At 43.3% G+C, this 20,164-nt stretch overlaps 1 protein-coding gene across 1 annotated transcript; it reads left to right on the forward strand.

Moving 5' to 3' along the window:
• Positions 1-798: 798 nt before the first annotated feature.
• Positions 799-14,762, forward strand: abcg1 (ATP-binding cassette, sub-family G (WHITE), member 1; the record flags this gene model as incomplete). Its single annotated transcript, XM_083985329.1, has 15 exons — positions 799-861; positions 2,252-2,498; positions 7,661-7,778; positions 8,499-8,631; positions 9,072-9,122; positions 9,202-9,347; positions 10,375-10,498; positions 10,644-10,758; positions 10,836-10,981; positions 12,081-12,179; positions 12,265-12,433; positions 12,663-12,763; positions 13,149-13,307; positions 13,400-13,518; positions 14,481-14,762. The coding sequence occupies 15 exons, from the start codon at positions 799-801 to the stop codon at positions 14,707-14,709; spliced, it is 2,019 nt and encodes a 672-aa protein (XP_083841455.1). The 3' UTR covers positions 14,710-14,762.
• Between the last annotated feature and the right edge of the window lie 5,402 nt (positions 14,763-20,164).

The following is a 20,164-nucleotide window of genomic DNA, read 5'->3' on the forward strand; positions in this document are numbered from 1 at the left end:
TGTCTACAACTGTACAGCGGCATTGATTACAACCCGTTCATGTTGTGATGGTGCAAACATTTTCCCGTGTTTTCCATGTATGGCAGCAATCAGAGCAGGTAGAGCGCTGCCATGAAGCTGCTTTATTTCTCTGTAGCTCTGATTGGCTTGTTTCACTTGGTAGCAGATGTTACTGCTTCACTGTTTCCTCCACATTGACTTGACTTGGGTCAGAATGTGTGAGAATCCACATCAGAGATTTCAGATGTTTTAATAAAACATCTAAAAACAACAATGTGATCATCAGACGGGAGAACGAGGACAGAAAACATCTCCAGATGTGTGGTCAGACTGACGTCTTGTTTTCAGTCTGCAGTTGCTTCACATCGATTCCTGTGCAAGATTTATTTTTGTCAGGTCTGAGTTTTGGAACTAGAGACAGTTGATTTGACATACAACATAGTGACACAAGGCAACCATAGAATAGGACAGCATGGTACAACCCTCTCCTCTAATTAACTCAGTAATAGTAATAGTAATAATAGTAACAATAACTCAGTAGTAAACATGAGTCACAGCAGCTGTAACTCAGTTGTTCTCACACTGACCAACCAATCACCAGTACTGAAGCACAAATACAGCTCTTTTTCTTGTCCACAGAGGGGCAGTGTCTGTCTGCCCAGGGGCGGGGCTAATGGTGGGGGCGTGGTCAACCGTCAGGGCGTGTGTATGTGTGTGTGTGTGTGTGGGGAGGGGGGTGAGACGTGATCAGATGTGTGTGAGAGAGGCAGAGTGTGAGAGTGTTGCTGTCTCTTGGCCATGGCCTGTCTGATGGCCGCCTGGTCCATCCACAACCCCACCGTCACCAACTCCATCATAATGGTGAGTACTGAGGACAGACTGGACTCAAACTGGAAACATACTGGAAACAGGATGTTGACATGTAGTGGAGACAGGCAGAGAAAGAATATGTGAGATTTGTGTTATTGAGCTTTGACACAATGAAGACAGTTAACAGTCGTAGGACACGTAGTGGACAACGAGTGGAAAGACAAACTGGAGTTATGCTGGAAATTAGGTGGACTAATGGTGGCCGCATAGTAGATGAAACAGTTTAGTGACGGTAAAGACACAGTTCAGACATGATGGACAGTAAATGGAGACTAAATGCAGAGACATGTTGGACAAACTGTAGTGGACATGTATTAAACACTGATGGTTTATGGATCTTCTTGACCTCTTCAAGAGCCTCATGCTACAGGTCACACACACACACTCACATGGCAACAGAAGGAACCAGGAATCGAACCTGATAACACCTCTCTACCATCTGAGCCACAACAGACCACACACCACAGACAGACACAGTGGACAACAAGTCTCTGTCTGTTCTGGCTGCCTTGCTTTTAGTGATGCAGGTGATCAGTTGATGTGTGCATTGATACTGTGGTTAATGATGATGGTGCATGATGTTGGGTCAGGCTGTTTTTCAGCCTGCTGGCTAAGCTGTGCTCTGTCCTGCAGATTAGTGTCCCATATGGAGCAGGCTGCTCACACGCTGTCCCATATACACAACAACAGCGAGCCAGTTGACGGCTAATCTGTGCACATCACTGCTCTGCATCTGCTGACGCTCCACACCAGCACAGTCCTGCGATGCACGGAGCAGGCTGACGACACACACACTCCTTGTGAAAAAGACGCCAACCTGTGCAACTTGTGCACGTGTCAGTTCTGAAGCTACAGTCATGACGAGCACCGAGTGTGTCTCCTGTGAGGTAGTTGTGTGTTTCTACAAACATGGATGTAGAGCAGCTCATTGCAGATCTTCACTGTGTGTGCACAAGGCCGTACTTCCCACCTGCCTGAGTTGTTGTCACACCTGAACACCACCTGCTGCTCAACCTGGAGCCAGCAGAGCACTGACTTCTGGATTAAACCTGCAGCTTCGTGATCTTCATGTCTCTACTGAGCTGTGCAGCAGCATGTAGTGTTGTTGGAGGGTTAAGACTAAAACCAACGATTGGTTGCTGATTTATTGGCTCTGGACTGTATAGGAACTTGGTGGTTCAGCAACCAGCTTCTTCAGTCTGTGTCCTTGGGCAAAATACTGAACCACCCATTGCCTCAGGTGGCTTTTCGCTCAGTGTATGGGTGTGGTGTATGTACGTGTCCTAGTTGTAAAGTGGCCAGGAAGACAAGTAAAGCTTCTGGGTTGTCCGATGATCTTTAAGGTTCAGACTCTCACCTCAGCTTCTGATCTCACCTTCAGAACACAAACGGGCCCCCGGACCTGATGTTGGACCCCCGGACGGTGTGTGTTTGTATGGACGAGGTGGTCAGCAAGCGGCCGGCGGGCAGCCAGCAGACACCGCTGCTGCAGCGACACCTGAAGAAGGTGGACAACAACCTGACGGAGGCCCAGAGGTTCTCCTCGCTACCACGGAGACCAGCGGTCAACATCGAGTTCAAAGACGTCTCCTACTCCATCAGAGAGGGCCCCTGGTGGAGGAGGAAAGGTACCGAACCACATCTGATTCTCAATCTACCGTAGATCCACTGATTTTCCTCAACCGCACATCACATCTGGTTATAGTTCTAGTTATACTACTGCACACTGACATCATACACTGCTCTGATTATTATTATGTTATTCTTGTCATTCTGAGTTCAGTCAGTCAACATGATTGAAGCGTCCACGTCAGACTTGATGGTAATCTGCTGCTTGTTTGTATGTTTGTCTGAACATCAGGTGACTCGTCAGAATCAAAGGCAAATGTGACACTGATGTTCTCAGGATGATTATTCATTTGTTATTTAGAACAATTAAAACTCTTGAGGCCAGTAACGATTAACTAAATGAAACTTCTTGCCAACATGTCCATTGTGCATGCTTCCTAAGCCCAAGTCTGGCCTGATCTGACAACCAAAAGGTTTCCTGTGTGTGTGTTTGTGTGCCAGAACTGGTCCAGATGTGGAAGTAGAGTTATTCTGTATATGGGCCAGATTTGGGTCAAGGAACCAGGTGTATACTGTGCCAGACGAAAGCAAGCATGTGGCCCACGTATGGGCTGGATTTGATTTGCTGCCTGGAAAACAGTGAAGCCAAATTAAATGATTAAACGGTGTCTGTTCATTTGATGCTCTGACCTACTTTAACTTGACTAAACAAACTTCGGTCCACTGTGTTAACAAGGTGAATCTAAATCCTGGACACTGAGCATCAGGTCTGATGTCCACTGTCCCTCTGCAGATATGGAGCGCTTGACCAGTCTCGTCCAGCACCTGAAACACAAACAGAACTGACTGACCAATCACAGGTGTTATTTTCTCCATATGTCTCTGATCCTATTGGTCTATGCGCTGTGAGACTTCCCTCTTCCCTTTACCAGCATCTGTTTTTGAGAAAAAGAATAAGAATCATGAAAAACAGAGGCATGTAAATTATTTATCAGTGTGTGCTCCATCTCCACTTTGTCTGAGCTTATCATCGCCCATGAGAGCTGTTGGACAGAGTTTGTATCCACTCCATATCTGCACTGAGGATGCTGGAGATGCTGTGAACTGGTTTTCAATCATTAAGCTCCTGCAGGTTAAGCAGACATCAGGTTATTATCGGTCAGCAGAGTGCGTTAGCTTCCACCTGCGTCTCCCCTGTCAGAGAGTGCAGGCGGTTAAACTTGACAGGAAACTCCTCAGTCGTCAATCTGCACGTGAGAGGAGGAAACTCAGCCTCTCATCCACTGTTCCCATGGTGCATTGGTCATGTCTGTCCAGTCTCACACTACTTTACTAATGCCACAGACTGAAGGAGGAAGTAAAACCTTTTAACCCGGTCCCTCTCAACTCAGCCAACAGCGGCTTGTCGGTTTAGATGATAAATTAACAACCTTAAGGTCAGTGTGCTCTGCGCCAAGAGAACACACAAGATGATTTCACACACGGAAACAGGCACAACAAGCAACAGTTTATTATTATCAGAGTCTGATGGGGATGCTCTCTCTCTCCCTGTGTGTGTGTGTGGATTATCAGGCCGTAATCTGTTAATCTCAGTCGGGGTCCCCTGCTGTAAATAGCTGCAGGTCAGATTAGAAGCAGCTCTGTGTCTCACCGCTGAGAAAATAAAATACAAACATGAAGACGACAACAGAAACACCAGCAGCCGTCACTGACCGATGATGACTGATGCTTCACTGAGGCCCCAGACACACTGTCAGTCTGAATACACACCCACGGGGACGCCCCACTGACTCACCTGGTGGAACACCTGCCACGTAGGCTTGGCGGCATGTTGTCCACTTTCTCTCCCTCTACCTACCCTGTCCTTCTCCACTGTCCTGTCCAAATACAGGCAGAAATGCCCCCCAAAAATGATCATTTGAAACACACACCTACAGCCAGGTACACACACGTGCAGTGTCTCTCACATCAGGTGTCCTTTGATGTGATTAATCCCCTGGTCATTCATTGATCTGACTGATGATTGGTCACATCTGTCGTCTGATTTCAAACATGTCTGCTGTCAAACATGTCTGCTGTCAAAGTTATAAATAATATTACTACAGTAATATTCAAATGTGCTATTTTAGAGCCGTTGAAGCATTACACTCATCTCTTTAAAAATATTAAGTAGAGTATTGCAATGGAATATAGAAGAAGAAATTTTTTTTGTCAGTTTAACTCAGGAAGTGAAATGTTTGGCAGTGTGAATGTGGGCAGAAAAGCTTGTATCGTGTTTCACCATTTAAAGACAAAAGGAAGAAAAGACTGAACAACAGAATCTGCTGGAACAAAAAGTTCAGAAAGATGTGAAACCTGATCTGAACCAGTTTAAAAAAGAATTAAACAGCTCAGAGCAGCAGGTAGTACAGGCTACAGCTGGATGAAATCACCACACTGTGATCTGATTTGGACCTCTGTTATTGGCCTGTTATTAGCCTGTTGGTGGTCTGTTATCGGTCTGTTATTGGCCTGTTATTGGTCTTTTATCGGCCTGTTATTAGTCTGTTGTTGGTCTGTTATTGGTCTGTTATTGGTCTGTTATTGGTCTGTTGTTTGCCTGTTGTTAGTCTCTATGAGCTGCTGTTTCACTCTCTTGAGTCTATAATGAGATGCTGTCAGCCTCCAACAGATCAGATTCCTCGTGCAGCAGCAGTTTGACTCTTTGTTCTGACAGGGATTAGAAAACAGAGTTTCACTGAGAACACTGTTCAGATGTGAGGACGACCCCATGATCGTGCTGTTGTTACGGTGAAACACCAGAGAAATGATGAAACCTGAAACACTGAAACAGGCTTGGATAAGTGACGTAAGATGATGTACAGGTTCTCGGTCCTGACGCATCATGGGTATGTCTCACAAACAGCTCTAGCTGAGTAACTAATGGTTGGTGAGTGTTAATGAGGTTACTGCAGTTCATCGTCTCTAATCTGTTACGAAGAAGAGCTGTTTCTAGTCACCACAAAACTTTAGCTGCATGACTGGATGTTCCTGATCACCGCTGAATGTTTGCCTGACAGTCAACAGAGGGAAAGAGAGCACCCGTCACCCAACACATCCAATCACAGTTAGTTCTTCCTGTGAGACAAGGTTGAAGACAGTCTGCTGCTGATTGCCAGGTGACACTCTGATCACGGAAATCAAAAGCACATAACCAGCTCTCAGATCACGGCTGATTCGCAACACAAAACTCTCCTGGTCTAAGTATGTACCAACATCCTGGTACACCTCCTGTTACTAAGTGTCTGTATTTATGGCATGTGATTATATACTCCTGTCTGTTAGCTAGAGACACTGCAGTTTTTTTTCCAATAAGTATTAGTATCAGGAGAACAGCTGAGCCTGACATTAATCCTCAGACAGCATGGAACTTCTCAATCATACACAAATACAGAATCAATATCTGAAGGATTTAAATGATTTGTCTCCCCTAGTCCCAGATTATATTAATTTATCAGTATCAATACAAGTAGTTGGACACAGTAGAGTAGTGTTACTGTGACACAGTGACCTAAATACTAAGTGTGTGTATAATGGCATACTGGAAAAATCAAAGACAGTCTCTGCAGTGAAGTGTGTATCACTGTAGTGTGTATTATTACAGTACATTGTGTATTATTACATTACAATGGGTTATGTTACAGTGCAGTGTAGAGCACTGTAGTACAGTGTGTTTTTGCAGTACAGTGTGTATCAATTCAGGAGAGTGTGTTTTCAGTGTGTGTGTCAGTGCAGTCGTGTGTGTATCAATGTGTGCAGCGGGTGATTCAGTGTGTGTGTCACATGTGTCTGTCTGTCAGTGCATGAATCAGTGTGTAACCGTGCAGTAGTGTATGTATTAGTGTGTATATTAGTGTATCTGTGTGTGTGTGTGTGTGTGTGTGTCGGTCAGTAAGTTTACATGACAGTTGAAAAAATCGAATTATGGCCTTGATGTGTCAGTGCAGTAGAGTGTGTGTGTGCCTGTGTGTGTGTATCAGCGTGTGTGTCAGTGCAGTAGAGGTTATGGTCGGTCAGAGAAGATTAAATCCGACTCAGTCAGAAAAAATCTGATAATCTCATTAAAGAAAGTTCAGCCTCCATCAGCAGATAAACACTGCAGTGGTTACTGCAGGTTATCCTCACCATCCTCCTCCTCCCGTTTGGTTTCCATGGTAACCCCAATTTGTGTAATTAATAAAGTAATGACATTCTTTCCGTGGAGGTGACAGATGAACGTTTCAGTTTGTTGTTGTTTTGATTTTATTGTTTTAACACAGGAAGAGAGTGTTTATTCAGACACATTTTCACACCTTTTACACAGATCAAACCCCTTCTTACATCTTTGCTTACTGATGATAAATTATAAACAAGTGCCGTGTAAATAGAAATGTAAAGTGACAACTTGGAATGGAACATGTTGGTAGAAATAGTAAATAGAAGATTGAAATGTTTTTTTCATTTACTGTGATACTGGAGAGACTGACACCTGCTCAAACTGCGATTGAAATTAATATTCAGTTATCTAAGAACTGGCAATTAATTCACAGTTGATCAACCTTCTGAACTTTATTAATCACAATGGTGATGCATATGATTATGATTAATTATGATACATAAGAGACTTCTTTTATCATTTTTGGCAAACAGCGAAATAATGTTTGGTAACAGTCAGAAGCCCAGTAACCATAGACAGTTTACATGAGATAAATATAAAGAGTGATCCTCCTCCATCTATATATAGGTAATCACCGATGAGGCCAGTCAACAGCATCTCTACATACACACTAACACCATAAATCCTCTTCAACATGTACCAACACTTTGTGCAGAAGAGCAGCAACAAATCAAAACATCCAAATACTTGATGCAAAGCACATTAAAGCCAAGTGTAACCACACACAGAGAGAACACAGTAGAAAAACTAAAGAGCAGGAAGCTGTGAACGATGTAGGACCGAACAAACTTAAAGACTTGTAACCGACTCTGCTGCGTCCTGGACCTGAGGTATGCGATCACCTGTGACCTGAGCTTTGTCAGCCCGTCAGTGAGAATCTGTGTGAATGTGAGTAGATTAAAGTGAAACTTGTCTGAGAGAAAAACCTTCAAACTCATGTGAAACCTGACTCGCGGGGCTGTGGACAAAGAACTGTTCTGAGACTGGCTGGGAACCTGCTCACTGATTGTTTCTGTTCTGCCTCAGGTTACAAAACTCTGCTCAAAGGGATCTCTGGGAAATTTACCAGCGGGGACCTGGTGGCCATCATGGGGCCCTCAGGAGCCGGAAAGTCCACCCTCATGAATATCCTAGCTGGGTACAGGTGAGTTTTCTCAGTGGTAGTAGCCTCTTTAAAGCCTCATCCTACAGAACCAGGAACATGTACTGTCTGTCTGCTTTATTGAATACTGTGTAGAAAATATGAGAGGATGATGACCCAGTCTGTGCCACTGCTGCTTCACAACTTATATGTACTACACTAATATACTACACTGAATGTGTACTGCTCTTCAAGCTTCATGGTTCAGTCTCTGTGCATGTGTCAGATCAGCATTATCTCCACAGCACACAATCATGTCTGCTCCACAGCTTTCTGCAGCCCGTTCAACACATAACTAAATGTAAACATAACTACACAAGAAAAGGATAGAAAGCTCAGGAAGGTCAGCTGAGGATGGACAAACACATGAGACACTGTGACATTAATAAGTGAGAATTCAGCAATCTGTTGTCTGTATTGGTGACTATGTAGTATGTATGTGTATCCTGTATCCGTAGTCTGATCCTGTATCTGTAGATTGGTCCTGTATCTGTAGTCTGATCCTGTATCTGTAGTCTGATCCTGTATCTGTAGATTGGTCCTGTATCTGTAGATTGGTCCTGTATCTGTAGTCTGATCCTGTATCTGTAGATTGATCCTGTATCTGTAGTCTGGTCCTGTATCTGTAGATTGGTCCTGTATCTGTAGTCTGATCCTGTATCTGTAGATTGGTCCTGTATCTGTAGTCTGGTCCTGTAACAGTGTGTTCCTGTGTCTTTACAGAGAGACCGGGATGAAGGGGGAGATCCTGATCAACTGTCAGCCCAGAGACCTGCGCTCCTTCAGGAAGGTTTCCTGTTACATCATGCAGGACGACATGCTGCTGCCCCACCTCACAGTACAGGAGGCCATGATGGTACAGATTACAATGATGATGATGATGATGGTGATGATGATGATGATGATTTGAGAGTTTACACTGAGAGTTCAGACCATCTGCACAGATTAAACCTCCTACCAGGACAGATAATCTATTTCTTCATTGTTTTACTCACTGAAAAGCAACCCATCCCATTTATGTAAAAACATTACATCTGAAATTAAACCTGCCTGGTTGTCAAGGAGAACTTTTTTTTTTAAATCTTTGTTTTGGTTCACGGTTACACAGGTAACCTTAGCTCTGAACTCATTGACTAACATGATGTCTAGTGTATAGTATTGTGTACTAGTGTTGTATTTGCCGGACCAAGTTTGTACCACAGAGGTCAGAACTGATCCCGTCTCTCTGATCCAGTCCTGTATCAGTGCGGTGGGTTTCAGATGCTGCAGTGAGACATCATCTTCTTCTCTCTACAGGTCTCAGCCAACCTGAAGCTGCAGGAGAAGGCGGAGGCTCGCAGAGAGATGGTGAGTTCCACCTCTGGATGATTCTGGGTCATGCTATTGATTACAGATGTTTACCTTCTGGTCCTCTGTGTATGCTCAGGTCAGAGAGATTCTGATGGCTCTGGGTTTACTGGAGTGTGCTAAAACCAGGACGTCTCACCTATCGGGGGGTCAGAGGAAAAGACTAGCCATTGCTCTGGAGCTTGTCAACAACCCACCGGTCATGTTCTTCGATGAGCCCACCAGGTCAGATCAAGAACCACAGCTGTGTCAGTGACTGTCAGGTTCCATTTGGGACCTGATTCTGATGTAGATTTAGTCATATGACCAAAATACTCATTGGTTTCTGTCAACGTGTGGTTATTTGATGAAATCTAGTGATGGTCAGTGGTATAATCGTCTCATTATTATCTTTGTATCTTAACTTCTGTGTCTCACATTTATCATTTCTTGAAGAAAAGAGTTTCTTACAAACATTTAAAAAAAATGTTGTTTCAGTCTTGTTTTTCTATTTTTGTCTGGAATCCAGTCACAATCAAATAACCTTGTTTCTACTGGTGTGGGGACTTTATCAGGCTGGACAGAAAAGTGAACAGAAAAACTGACATGTTAAGAGATACAGCAGATTTGTGAACTGTTTGATCACACTGTGCTTTCAGCTGTTTGAAATGATCTTTATCAACTCCCAAAACTAAAGTAAATTTGTTATAATCTGACAAAGATTAATGAGCTTCAATGAATCGCTGTAAGTACCTGGAACAGAAGATTCAAAGATTTTTATTGTCAATCCTGTGTATGAGTGATCCATAGAATTGACAATAAAAATGACAACAAAAGATGCCAAGAAGATGTTGGATTTAATGACTTCAGTAATTTTAAATGAAACTGGGTTATGGTGGACCTGGATCTTATGGGTCCTCTGGGTGGATGTGGTGAAGGACAGTCAGGGTCTTGTAGGGGTTTCCTGGTCTGAATCAAAGGGGGCAGGTTTGTGTTGTGCTGAGGTTGGAGTTACAAACCAGGTCCTAGACCTGAACCAGCTTCTGGTCTGAGGTCAGACATGGTTGTTCTGTCTAAGTGGATGGTGTCCTATAAGACCAAGGTTACAGAACAGCAGCTCAGGTTGGGACTAGCAGGGTTTTTACACTTAGTGCTTCTCATCATAGTCAGGATATGACATCTGCTTGGATCATTGGGAGTCCTGATCCCTGTCCTTTCCTGTCTCTGTCTCTTTATTTCACTCCATCTGTCCACATCTCTCTCTGTGTCCTAGTGGTTTGGACAGCTCCTCCTGTTTCCAGGTGGTGTCTCTGTTGAAAGCTCTGGCTCAGGGAGGACGAACCGTCATCTGCACCATCCACCAACCCAGCGCCAAACTGTTTGAACTGTTTGACAAGGTGATCACAGCACACAACACACAGGTTCTCCTCACTACACCACATTACGTTCAGGGACAGAGCTGGAGCAGCAAAACCTGTTGGATCGACATGAACTGTGGAACTGTTCTGACCTGTGATGGATGTTACTGGGTGTTTGTTTCAGCTGTACGTCCTGAGTCAGGGTCAGTGTATCTACAGAGGGAAGGTCTCTAGTCTGGTTCCCTACCTGAGAGACCTTGGACTCAACTGCCCCACCTACCACAACCCTGCTGATTTCGGTAAGACCTGCCACCGCGGTTAATTGCCATCGGTTCTCCTTGATGTTCTCTGGCTCACTGCTGCACCTCTACCACAGTGATGGAGGTGGCGTCTGGAGAGTACGGCGATCAGACGGTCAGGCTGGTGAAGGCGGTTCAGGACAGGAAGTGTGAGAAGGACTATCAGACGGAGCTTAATGGAGACACACACCACCATCCATTACTGTGGCAGCGCACAGAGGAGGTGAGAATGCGATCATAGACTCCCATGGTAAAACGTCCAACTTTTCCACAGAGATAAACATGTCTGGTAAAAAAAAAAAACCTGGTCTTTCCAGCTAACTTTCTCTTTCATGACAACTGTCAGGCTTAAAGTCAAGTAGAGTTTAGGGAATGGCCTGTTTGAGTGTCAGGTTGGTGAGTATATGCTTTCCACAAACCTGCACAACACATGGTCCACCTCTTTGCCCATTTTTGGATTAGCTTGGAGTTAAGAGTCAGACACTGCCAAGATGGCGACAATGGAGCAGTTCCCTCTGCCTCAGTCTCTAAACTGCCCTTTAAAAACCTGTGGGTGGCGTCACAGATGCTATGTCCATCTTTAATTACAATCTGTGGATGAAGCATCTAACATACACTGAGACTCAACAATTTCATTGCATTAAAAAAATGTGTTCATTTCATATTTATATGATCAATTAAGTTCAGAAAACCTAATTGAATCTGTTGCTGTTTATCTATATATCTGTACAGTGGGGTTGCACAAGCCTCTGACTTGCCCTGTTTCTGATCCTCCTAAATTACTAACTCCAGGCCCAGTCTGCTGCCTATCAATATAAAATGACCTACACTCAGATTGTTGTGAAGTGCTAAAGTTAAATGCAACAGATTTTCTTTCCGATTCTTATACCTTGGCTCAGGTGACTATAATGACCCAAATGGTGAATAGCCTATATGGGAGTATGAACGACTCTCAGGACTACTCCCAAGATGTCATCTCCCCTAAGATTAAATACCTGGGAGTGGGACTCTCTACATCATTTTTTTAGAACTGAAGAAGCCTTTCAGATGACATGCGATGTGTCTTCAAGAACTGAAGAGGTCCACTTGCCTTCAACTTTAGCACTTAATTTAACAGCCACTATGACCTGGGTGGCTAAGAACCTACAGACACAGCACACTTAGATTGAGTTCTGTATGAGATCCATATAAAGTGGAAATTACAGTTTAGTTTTCTGAGCAGGAGTCGGAGTGCCTGAACATGTCAAAGATCTCCAACCATCAGAGCCAAGTTTTTATGTCTTAGTGGTGAAGAAGTAACTGTGTGTTTCCCGCCCCCTCAGGAGTCATCATCTGAAGGTTGTCACAGCTTCTCGGCCAGCTGCATGACCCAGTTCTCCATCCTGTTCAGGAGAACCTTCCTCAGCATCCTCAGAGACTCGGTGAGTAACACTTGGTTGTCAGTTACAGGCACTGCCGGAACAGCATTAGTAAATGTAAAAGTAAATGTTGTCATTGGTTGAGCAGGTGCTGACCCACCTGAGGATCTCGTCTCACATCGGCATCGGCGTTCTGATCGGTCTGCTGTACCTGGGAATAGGGAATGAGGCCAAGAAGGTTCTGAGTAACTCAGGGTTCCTGTTCTTCTCCATGTTGTTCCTCATGTTTGCTGCTCTGATGCCCACAGTGCTCACATGTGAGTGTCCACATCAACACAATGCTGCTATGAAACATCTGGAACAGCTGCAGAAAATCCATCTACATCTAATCCATGACTGCACAATGGCTCATGTGTAAAGTTAGCTTCACTTTGATCAGACCTCTTATGCTGCCATCACCTGGTTTAATGTATTTATTCTCTCACCACTTGTTTGTGTAGTTGTGTGCATGCATATGTATGTGTTACTTGTGTGTTTATGTTTTAGTTCCTCTGGAGATGGGAGTTTTCCTGAGGGAACACCTGAACTACTGGTACAGTCTGAAGGCCTACTACTTGGCGAAAACCATGGCCGACGTCCCCTTTCAGGTGATCCTCACAGTGCAGCTGGTCTCCTCCTCTTCCTCCTCCTCCCCTCTGTAGGATGAACATTTGAAAAGTTTAATTGGCTCTTACTAAACTTTTAAGTTACTTGTGTTAAAAAGAGATGATTTATAGTGATTTCAGAGCAGTTTTCTAGAGTTCAGACTCTGGCTGACTTCAGCACAAACGCTGTCCTTTTATCTCCCCTTTGTTTTTCTCTGTTGTTTACAAGACACATGATTCACTCAACATTCAGTCTTAACAGGTTTTACTTCACACAAAGGGCCTTGTTAAAAGAAAAAGTTAATTTTTAGCCCAGAAACAAAAACAATCAACCTGAACTTGAACCTAAACCAAATGAATCTGAGACCTGTCCTGTGTCCTCATGCAGGTGGTCTTCCCTGTGGTCTACTGCAGTATTGTGTACTGGATGACTGCTCAGCCTCCGGATGCTGGACGCTTCTTCCTTTTCATGTCTCTGGGGGTCCTGACCTCTCTGGTGGCTCAGAGTCTGGGTCTGCTGATCGGGGCGGCCTCCACCTCACTGCAGGTCACTTTACCTTTGTCTGAGCTCACCTGTGTGATCTCAAAGTCAAGTGTGTTGGTGAGCTGATTTCACTCAGTAGTGTCTATCACCTGCAGGTGGCGACGTTTGTGGGTCCGGTCACAGCGATCCCGGTGCTGTTGTTCTCAGGGTTCTTTGTCAGCTTCGACACCATCCCCTGGTACCTGCAGTGGATGTCCTACATCTCCTACGTCAGGTGGGGGCACTGCTCCACACAGCTCTGTTTCACAAAATTTTCTTCAACTCAATGACAACAAAACAGAGGTTCTGGTCTTTGGGTCCCAGCAGATGACTAACCAAATTCTGTCAGCTGCTGGGCCATTAGTAGATGGCATCAAACCCTCCGCGAAAAACCTTGGAGTCTGGTTTGATAGCGACTTAAGCTTTGAACAGCACACGACCAAACTTGTTCAGTCTTGCTTTTATCATCTTAGAAATACTGTATTTCAAAGATTCAATCCTTTTTATCTTTTAAAGACACAGAAACGATTTTACATGCTTTTATTTCATCACGACTGGATTATTGTAACAGTCTTTTTACCTGTCTTAATCAAAAATCCCTGGACAGACTCCAGTCAGTGCAGAACCAGAACTAAGAAACGTGAGCACATTACGCCTGTTTTAGCTTCCCTGCACTGGCTTCCAGTACGTTTTAGGATTGATTTTAAGATCTTACTAATCACTTTTAAAGCACTCAACGGTTTTAGTCCTGCATACATCACTGACCTTTTATCTGTGTACACTTCTGCTCGTACTCTGAGATCCTCAGATAAAGGTTTTTTTTAGCTGTCCCTGGGGCCCGACTGATGACAAAGGGGGAAAAAGCATTCTCAGTTCGGGCCCCAAGGCTCTGGAATGATCTACCGGAGGACATTAGGTCAGCTTCTTCAGTGTTGTGTTTTAAATCACTCCTTAAAACTCATTTTTATCAGAAAGTCTTTCCTGGTTTTATTTGATTTTATTTACTTGTTCTGGTTGTCATTTTAATTGTTGTTATTTTGTTGTACAGGACCTTGTAACATTTGTTTTGAAAGGTGCTATATAAATAAAGTTTATTATTATTATTATTATTATTTATTTATTTTTATTTTTTTTCATTCACACCTCATGCCTTTCTAAACGTTGGTGTGTTTCTTCTTCCCCCTGGTTGCTGTTCAGATACGGCTTTGAGGGCGTCATCTTGTCTATCTATGGTCTGGATCGAGAAGATCTTCACTGTGACGAAGATGAGACATGTCACTTCCAGAAGTCTGAGGCCATCCTGAAGGAGCTCGACATGCTGGATGCCAAACTCTACCTGGACTTCATCGTGCTTGCCATCTTCTTCTTCTCTCTGAGGCTTATCGCTTACTTCATCTTGCGCTACAAGATCAGCGCTGAGCGGTAGACCAGGACTAGGACTAGGAGGAGGACAATGATGAAGAGTCGCAGAGGAGGAGATGTGAGCGTCCTGCATTTAGGCCAATGTTAGCGTGTAGCTGTGGAGTTTGTCTACATGTGAACACTGAATCTTTGGCTTGCTGTTAAAAAAACAAGATGAAGAAGAGTCAAATCCAGTCCTGTCTGAGGGGACGTCACAGGTCTGCATATGTGGAATAGATTTGGTTGAAGGTCTCAGTCACTGAGGACAAGGTGAGGACATTCAGGCCCTGCAGGATCACGAGCTGGTCTCCTGATTCCTGAAGGTTTCACTGTGCCACAACCTGGACCATAACAACCTGTCTGGAGAAGACCTGATGTCCAGTTCTCAGAGTGAAACCTGCTCCAGTCAGGACAATGTGATGTGGACAGACTCTCAACGCTCATGATCAGTATATTTTTAAAGAGTCGGAGTCTCAGGTCAGAGACCACATTAAGTTACTGTAGCTCATTGTTGAGGTCAAAGGTGAAAGGACACACCCAGACCACCAGAACACCAGTACCCCATTGTATCTCACTGTTGATGAATAAAGACTTCATATATTTGTCACCTACAGTAATACTGTTCAGTTTTTTTCTTTTTTCTCAATGTTTGATCACATAATAAACAGATTCTGAATCAGCACAACCTCCTTGAAAGAAGTTGAATTTTTACTTCCTGCCATAAGGATCAGGTACCTATTTGGTACATATTGTATGATTTACCTCCCTCTTGTGGAGACAGCAGGTTATTGTCTCTGAAGCTGGCTGAACAACCAGCTGATGCTACTCAACATTTCTGTCATTTTCACGAGTAGGACCATGTCCTCTTTTTGTTAAGTGGCAAGCATACACTCAGCCACCTGTCACTTAGAGAGCACTCTCCTTCAATTCTATATAACTTTATCCCCAAGCTTAATCCTCATTTCCCTTTCAAATATCTGATCGTTTCTTTGGTAAATCGCTAAATGAGCTGAATTGCTGTGGCAACATGTGTATAGTGAAATCCAACAATACTGTGGAACTGCTGATTCAAATGAGCCTTATAAGGTTTGAATGTATCAGTTGATTTCATATTGAAAACAACGCACTATAGTCACCAACAGGCTGTGTGGTCTCTAAACACTGCATCTGAAACATGAGAACTAATTTATTGAGGGCCACAAGGGGGCACTTGTAGACCGCTGGAAGTCTATGAACCACACTCAAAGAAAATACATAGTTTTTGTTTTCAATTTCTGTTTACTGTTCATTAATTTTAAAGTAGATTTAATTTAGTTTTACTGTTCCCAAAAGGTTTATTGTTAGTTTCAGTGTTAGATTCGTATTATTACATAAGCCAAGATCAAAAAGATCAGAAAAACTGTAACAATTCACCAAACATTTAACCATTTTGAGACAGTGGTCAACTAAAGGTGGTTAGTCACTGTCCAGAGACAAAAACAACACAACTGTAGATCTGGGCACAAACAGTCTAGACCGTTCAGCCTGAAGTTACACGTGTGCACTATTGTTTCAAGCTGAGACTTTTCATTGTGTTAGAGCATCTCTCACTGTCACTTGCAAAATAACAAGCTTTATATCATTTGTGGTATTGAATAAATGAATTGACTCAATTAACCAGTTACCAGGCCTGGTCTTCCTTCACACTCAAACATTATCATCACATTAACTGAGTCCCTGTTCTGTGCTCTGTGAACTAACAGAGATCTCCTCAGTCTTATCTGTTCATCTGGTCTAGCTGCTGTGCTGTTGATCCAGACTGAAGTGAACTGGAGCTTCAGGGTTTCAGGTCAGGTTCCTGGGGAATTCTGGAGGCTGAATTTGTTTTATGTTTTTTTGTTTAATCTCATGAATGTCTCATGGTCTTGAGAACTGACAATCTGGGTCACAGGGTGAAACATGTTTATACCAAATACTAAAGTCAGAGGAGGTCATGTGACTTCAACCTGAGCTACCAAGTTCTGGTTTAACTAGACATGCTCCAAACCACAGATGAACAGGCCCACACAGAGACAGAGCAGTAACTTCTGTATGAGCTCTGATATGTGGTACTGATGTCGATGTGTATTATGTCTCAGGAACCAGCAGGTGGAGGTATGTACTAACATGCCACGGGCGACACAATAGTGTTGTAGAGAAATTTTCCCAGTATGCACCAGGGAGGCTCATGGTCTTTTACTTGTCAGTGAAGCAACTGAATTTAATTTACTGTATTCATTTACCCATGTTTCACAGACCCACAATGACTAGACATCTGTCCAGGTTTATTTAGGCCAGTTTATCTGCTGATGTCACACAGTCTGCTTTTACCTTTTTCAGATCCGCTGCGCCTGCGCTAGTTTACGAAAATAGAGCCCATTGTATCAAGATATTTAATGTCATCATAGGTCACAAGTCTTAAAGCAGAAGTAAGCGATCCGGTCGTTTTGGCTACTACTTCTTGTCCCCACGTCACCACATGCGCGCGCATCCCTTGGCTGCACACACAGAGAGGACAGCCCCTTTATGCCGTTCTCTCTCCTCATTGGATAAAGGTTGTAGGATACAAGGAAAGTTTTCTCCTCAGCAGAGCGTAGTGACTGACAGACCCGTGTTTCGGACCAAACACTCTATATACTGTAAGTGATTGCTGTCGGAAGATATAACTATTTAAGACTTATATTAACACAAATATTCCGCTTACTTCTGCTTTAATTGGATTGAAGTTTAATTTTCTTATGCAGCAACCAAACGTCCTCCTGTGGTTGGTCAACATCAGAAACTTGCTGTTCATCTCTTCAATACAACAGCTGAGTCTCTCTGTCCTGTCCATTACATGTAGGTCTATGACAGATCATTCTGAGCTCTACAGTTTGTCCTCCATGTCTGTGACCTGATCCAGACCAGAACTGATGGAAATCCTCTTCTGATTGACTGAAGGGACAATCACTGAATATAAATGTATTTTCCATACTCCACACCCTGATGTTTTTCATGCAGGTTGAGAAGATATAGCTGTAGTTAGAGAGGAGATGATTCAAACTTGTTGACTCATGTTTCTTCTGGACCCAGGATGTTTCCTTCATTTAAATATCAATTTGATTATTTTATTGAACATATGTACGCCCCTGATAATGGTTAATATCCTTATGTATATTTGTATACTCCACCAACAGATTTTGGTGGTCAGAGGTCAAAGATCACAGTGACCTTTGACCCTGGGAATGACCACAGTAACAATAGCTTCCTCCAACAGTGGAAATGATGTCTCCGTCCACAGGACAGAAAGCTGGAAAAAGAATAAGTGATAGCTATGTGACTGATAAAGGTGAACAGACCTCAGCTGAAGGCAGTTCTTTAATGTTTTAATTGGTTTAATTATTCATTCATTCATCCATTTGGCTTCATGTCTAAAAACAAATCAAAGGATGTAAAGTGAACAGCATCTTAGCGAATGACCAGGAGAGGACCAGGGGGAGATTTGTTTTGAACATGTCACAAACCCAGACCCACTGCAAAGCTGATAGTGGGCCTGAGGACCATCTCAGTCAGCACCTCTGAAGACTTGACACCAAGTCACAGTTACAATAGCCTGTAAAAATCAGACATTTGGACTCTAACCATAACCCAGCAGGATCTGAACAGCTGCAGAACCCTCATGTTGGACTCATCAACATGACATTGGTTATCAAAACTTTATTCTGATCAATGTTCTGAACCCAGGACAAATAAAAACCCTTAAACTGTGACTAAATTCGGCCTCAGAGGCCTCAGGATCTCAGCTGCTGAGGGGAGTTAGATCACTTCATTAATGAAGTTTCTTCATTTTGTCAACATGTTTATCCCTGAGGCATCTTCACATCAGACACAATTTCCACTAATTCCCTCAGAAGCAAATTACAGAGCTGTTTACCAGTGAGACCAGTCAGTCTGAGCAGAGCTCAGCACTGGTCTGACTGGCCCACAGAGGACTGGTAATGACCTCCCCTCAGACCCATCAGCATGGACAACAAGTGATTCACTCCAGCCAACAAAATTAGTTTGAAAACATTTGTTTAATGAAAGAAATTGTACAAGAATAGTTGAACACACTATGTATTCTTCATGACTGTCAATAAACAGTACTGTGAAAAAGTATTTGCCCCTTTCCTGATTTCTTACTTTTTTGCATATTTAAAAAAAATATTATATTATATTAATATTAGACAAAGATAACTCAAGTACATATAAAATGCAGTTTTTAAGTGATAATTTCATTGAAAAAAAGGGGGGGAAAAAGCTAGACTATGTGAAAAAGTAATCAGAGCCTTGTTAAATCATGAACTAACTGTGATAAACGAAATTTTCTGGAAATGTGAGTTCAACTTCACTATCCACACCCAGGCCTGAACACAGCCAGACCTGTTGAATCAAGATATCCCTTCAATAGAACCTGTCTGATAAAGTGAAGTAGGCCAAAAGATCTCAAAAAGCAACACATCATGCCACAATCTAAAGAAATTCAAAGACAGATGAAAAAACTAAATCAGCGAACCACAGTGATAGTAATTATGAACAAATGAAGAAACCCAAGTGTGTTTGACCCATAGACTGTAAAAAGAATGGATGTAGCACCTGTGACGTCACCCATAGAGGGTATGCACATGACGTCACGGTACTCAGATGTAGCTGTGGAACGTCCACTGAGTGGCAAAAAGACGAGTGGCAGAGCCGCCACAGTTTAAAAACGAGCAAGTAACGAAGCGATTTTCTCGGAGCCCATACAAGTCTGACATGTCTAGCTTTGCCAGCATGTAAAGCATGCATGACCTAACGGAGCTGCTAAAAATCTTGAGGATACGTCTCACTCTGACCGAGTTACATTCAAGAACCTGTTCTCAATGACGGAAAGTAAATTCACTGGAGCGGTCATTTTTTTCGATCGATCAGCTGTGTTTACAGTTTCAGGTGTCGTAGTTATGATGTTTAGACAGATAAATTAGTCCTCTAACACATCCTACAGTTTGACTGGTCAGAGTTTTTCAGAATAAAAGCAGCTCGTGTTTAAGCGTCGGGAGTCACTGTCAGGACGACAGTAACAGCTGTAATCTCGTCCCTCTGCACAGTAACAGTGAGCGTGTCTGTCACTCCGGTGCCGCGGTCACACTGTTGTGTTACAGGAAGTGTCCGTGCAGCAGACGGTTTTGGGGAGCTGGTTGTCGATTCCTTTTGACATCAATTTGTTTTGATATACGATATTTTATCCAGTTTATGAGTCCACCGCTATCCGCCAGCATGTTGAGGGACGCTTGTTTTGCCACTCAGTCCGATCGAACGGGGTGTTGCCGAGGGCAACGTGATGTAAACGCATACCCTCTATTGGTTTGGGGGAGTCTATTTTGTGATCCTACAACGGGCATTTGAACTGCGCCATCTTGGATGTTAGTGGGAGTGTACTTTCCAAGAGAGAGACCAAAAACAAA

This window comes from Trachurus trachurus, assembly GCF_905171665.1.
Source record: "Trachurus trachurus genome assembly, chromosome: 13".
In the NCBI taxonomy this organism is placed as follows: Eukaryota; Metazoa; Chordata; class Actinopteri; order Carangiformes; family Carangidae; genus Trachurus; species Trachurus trachurus.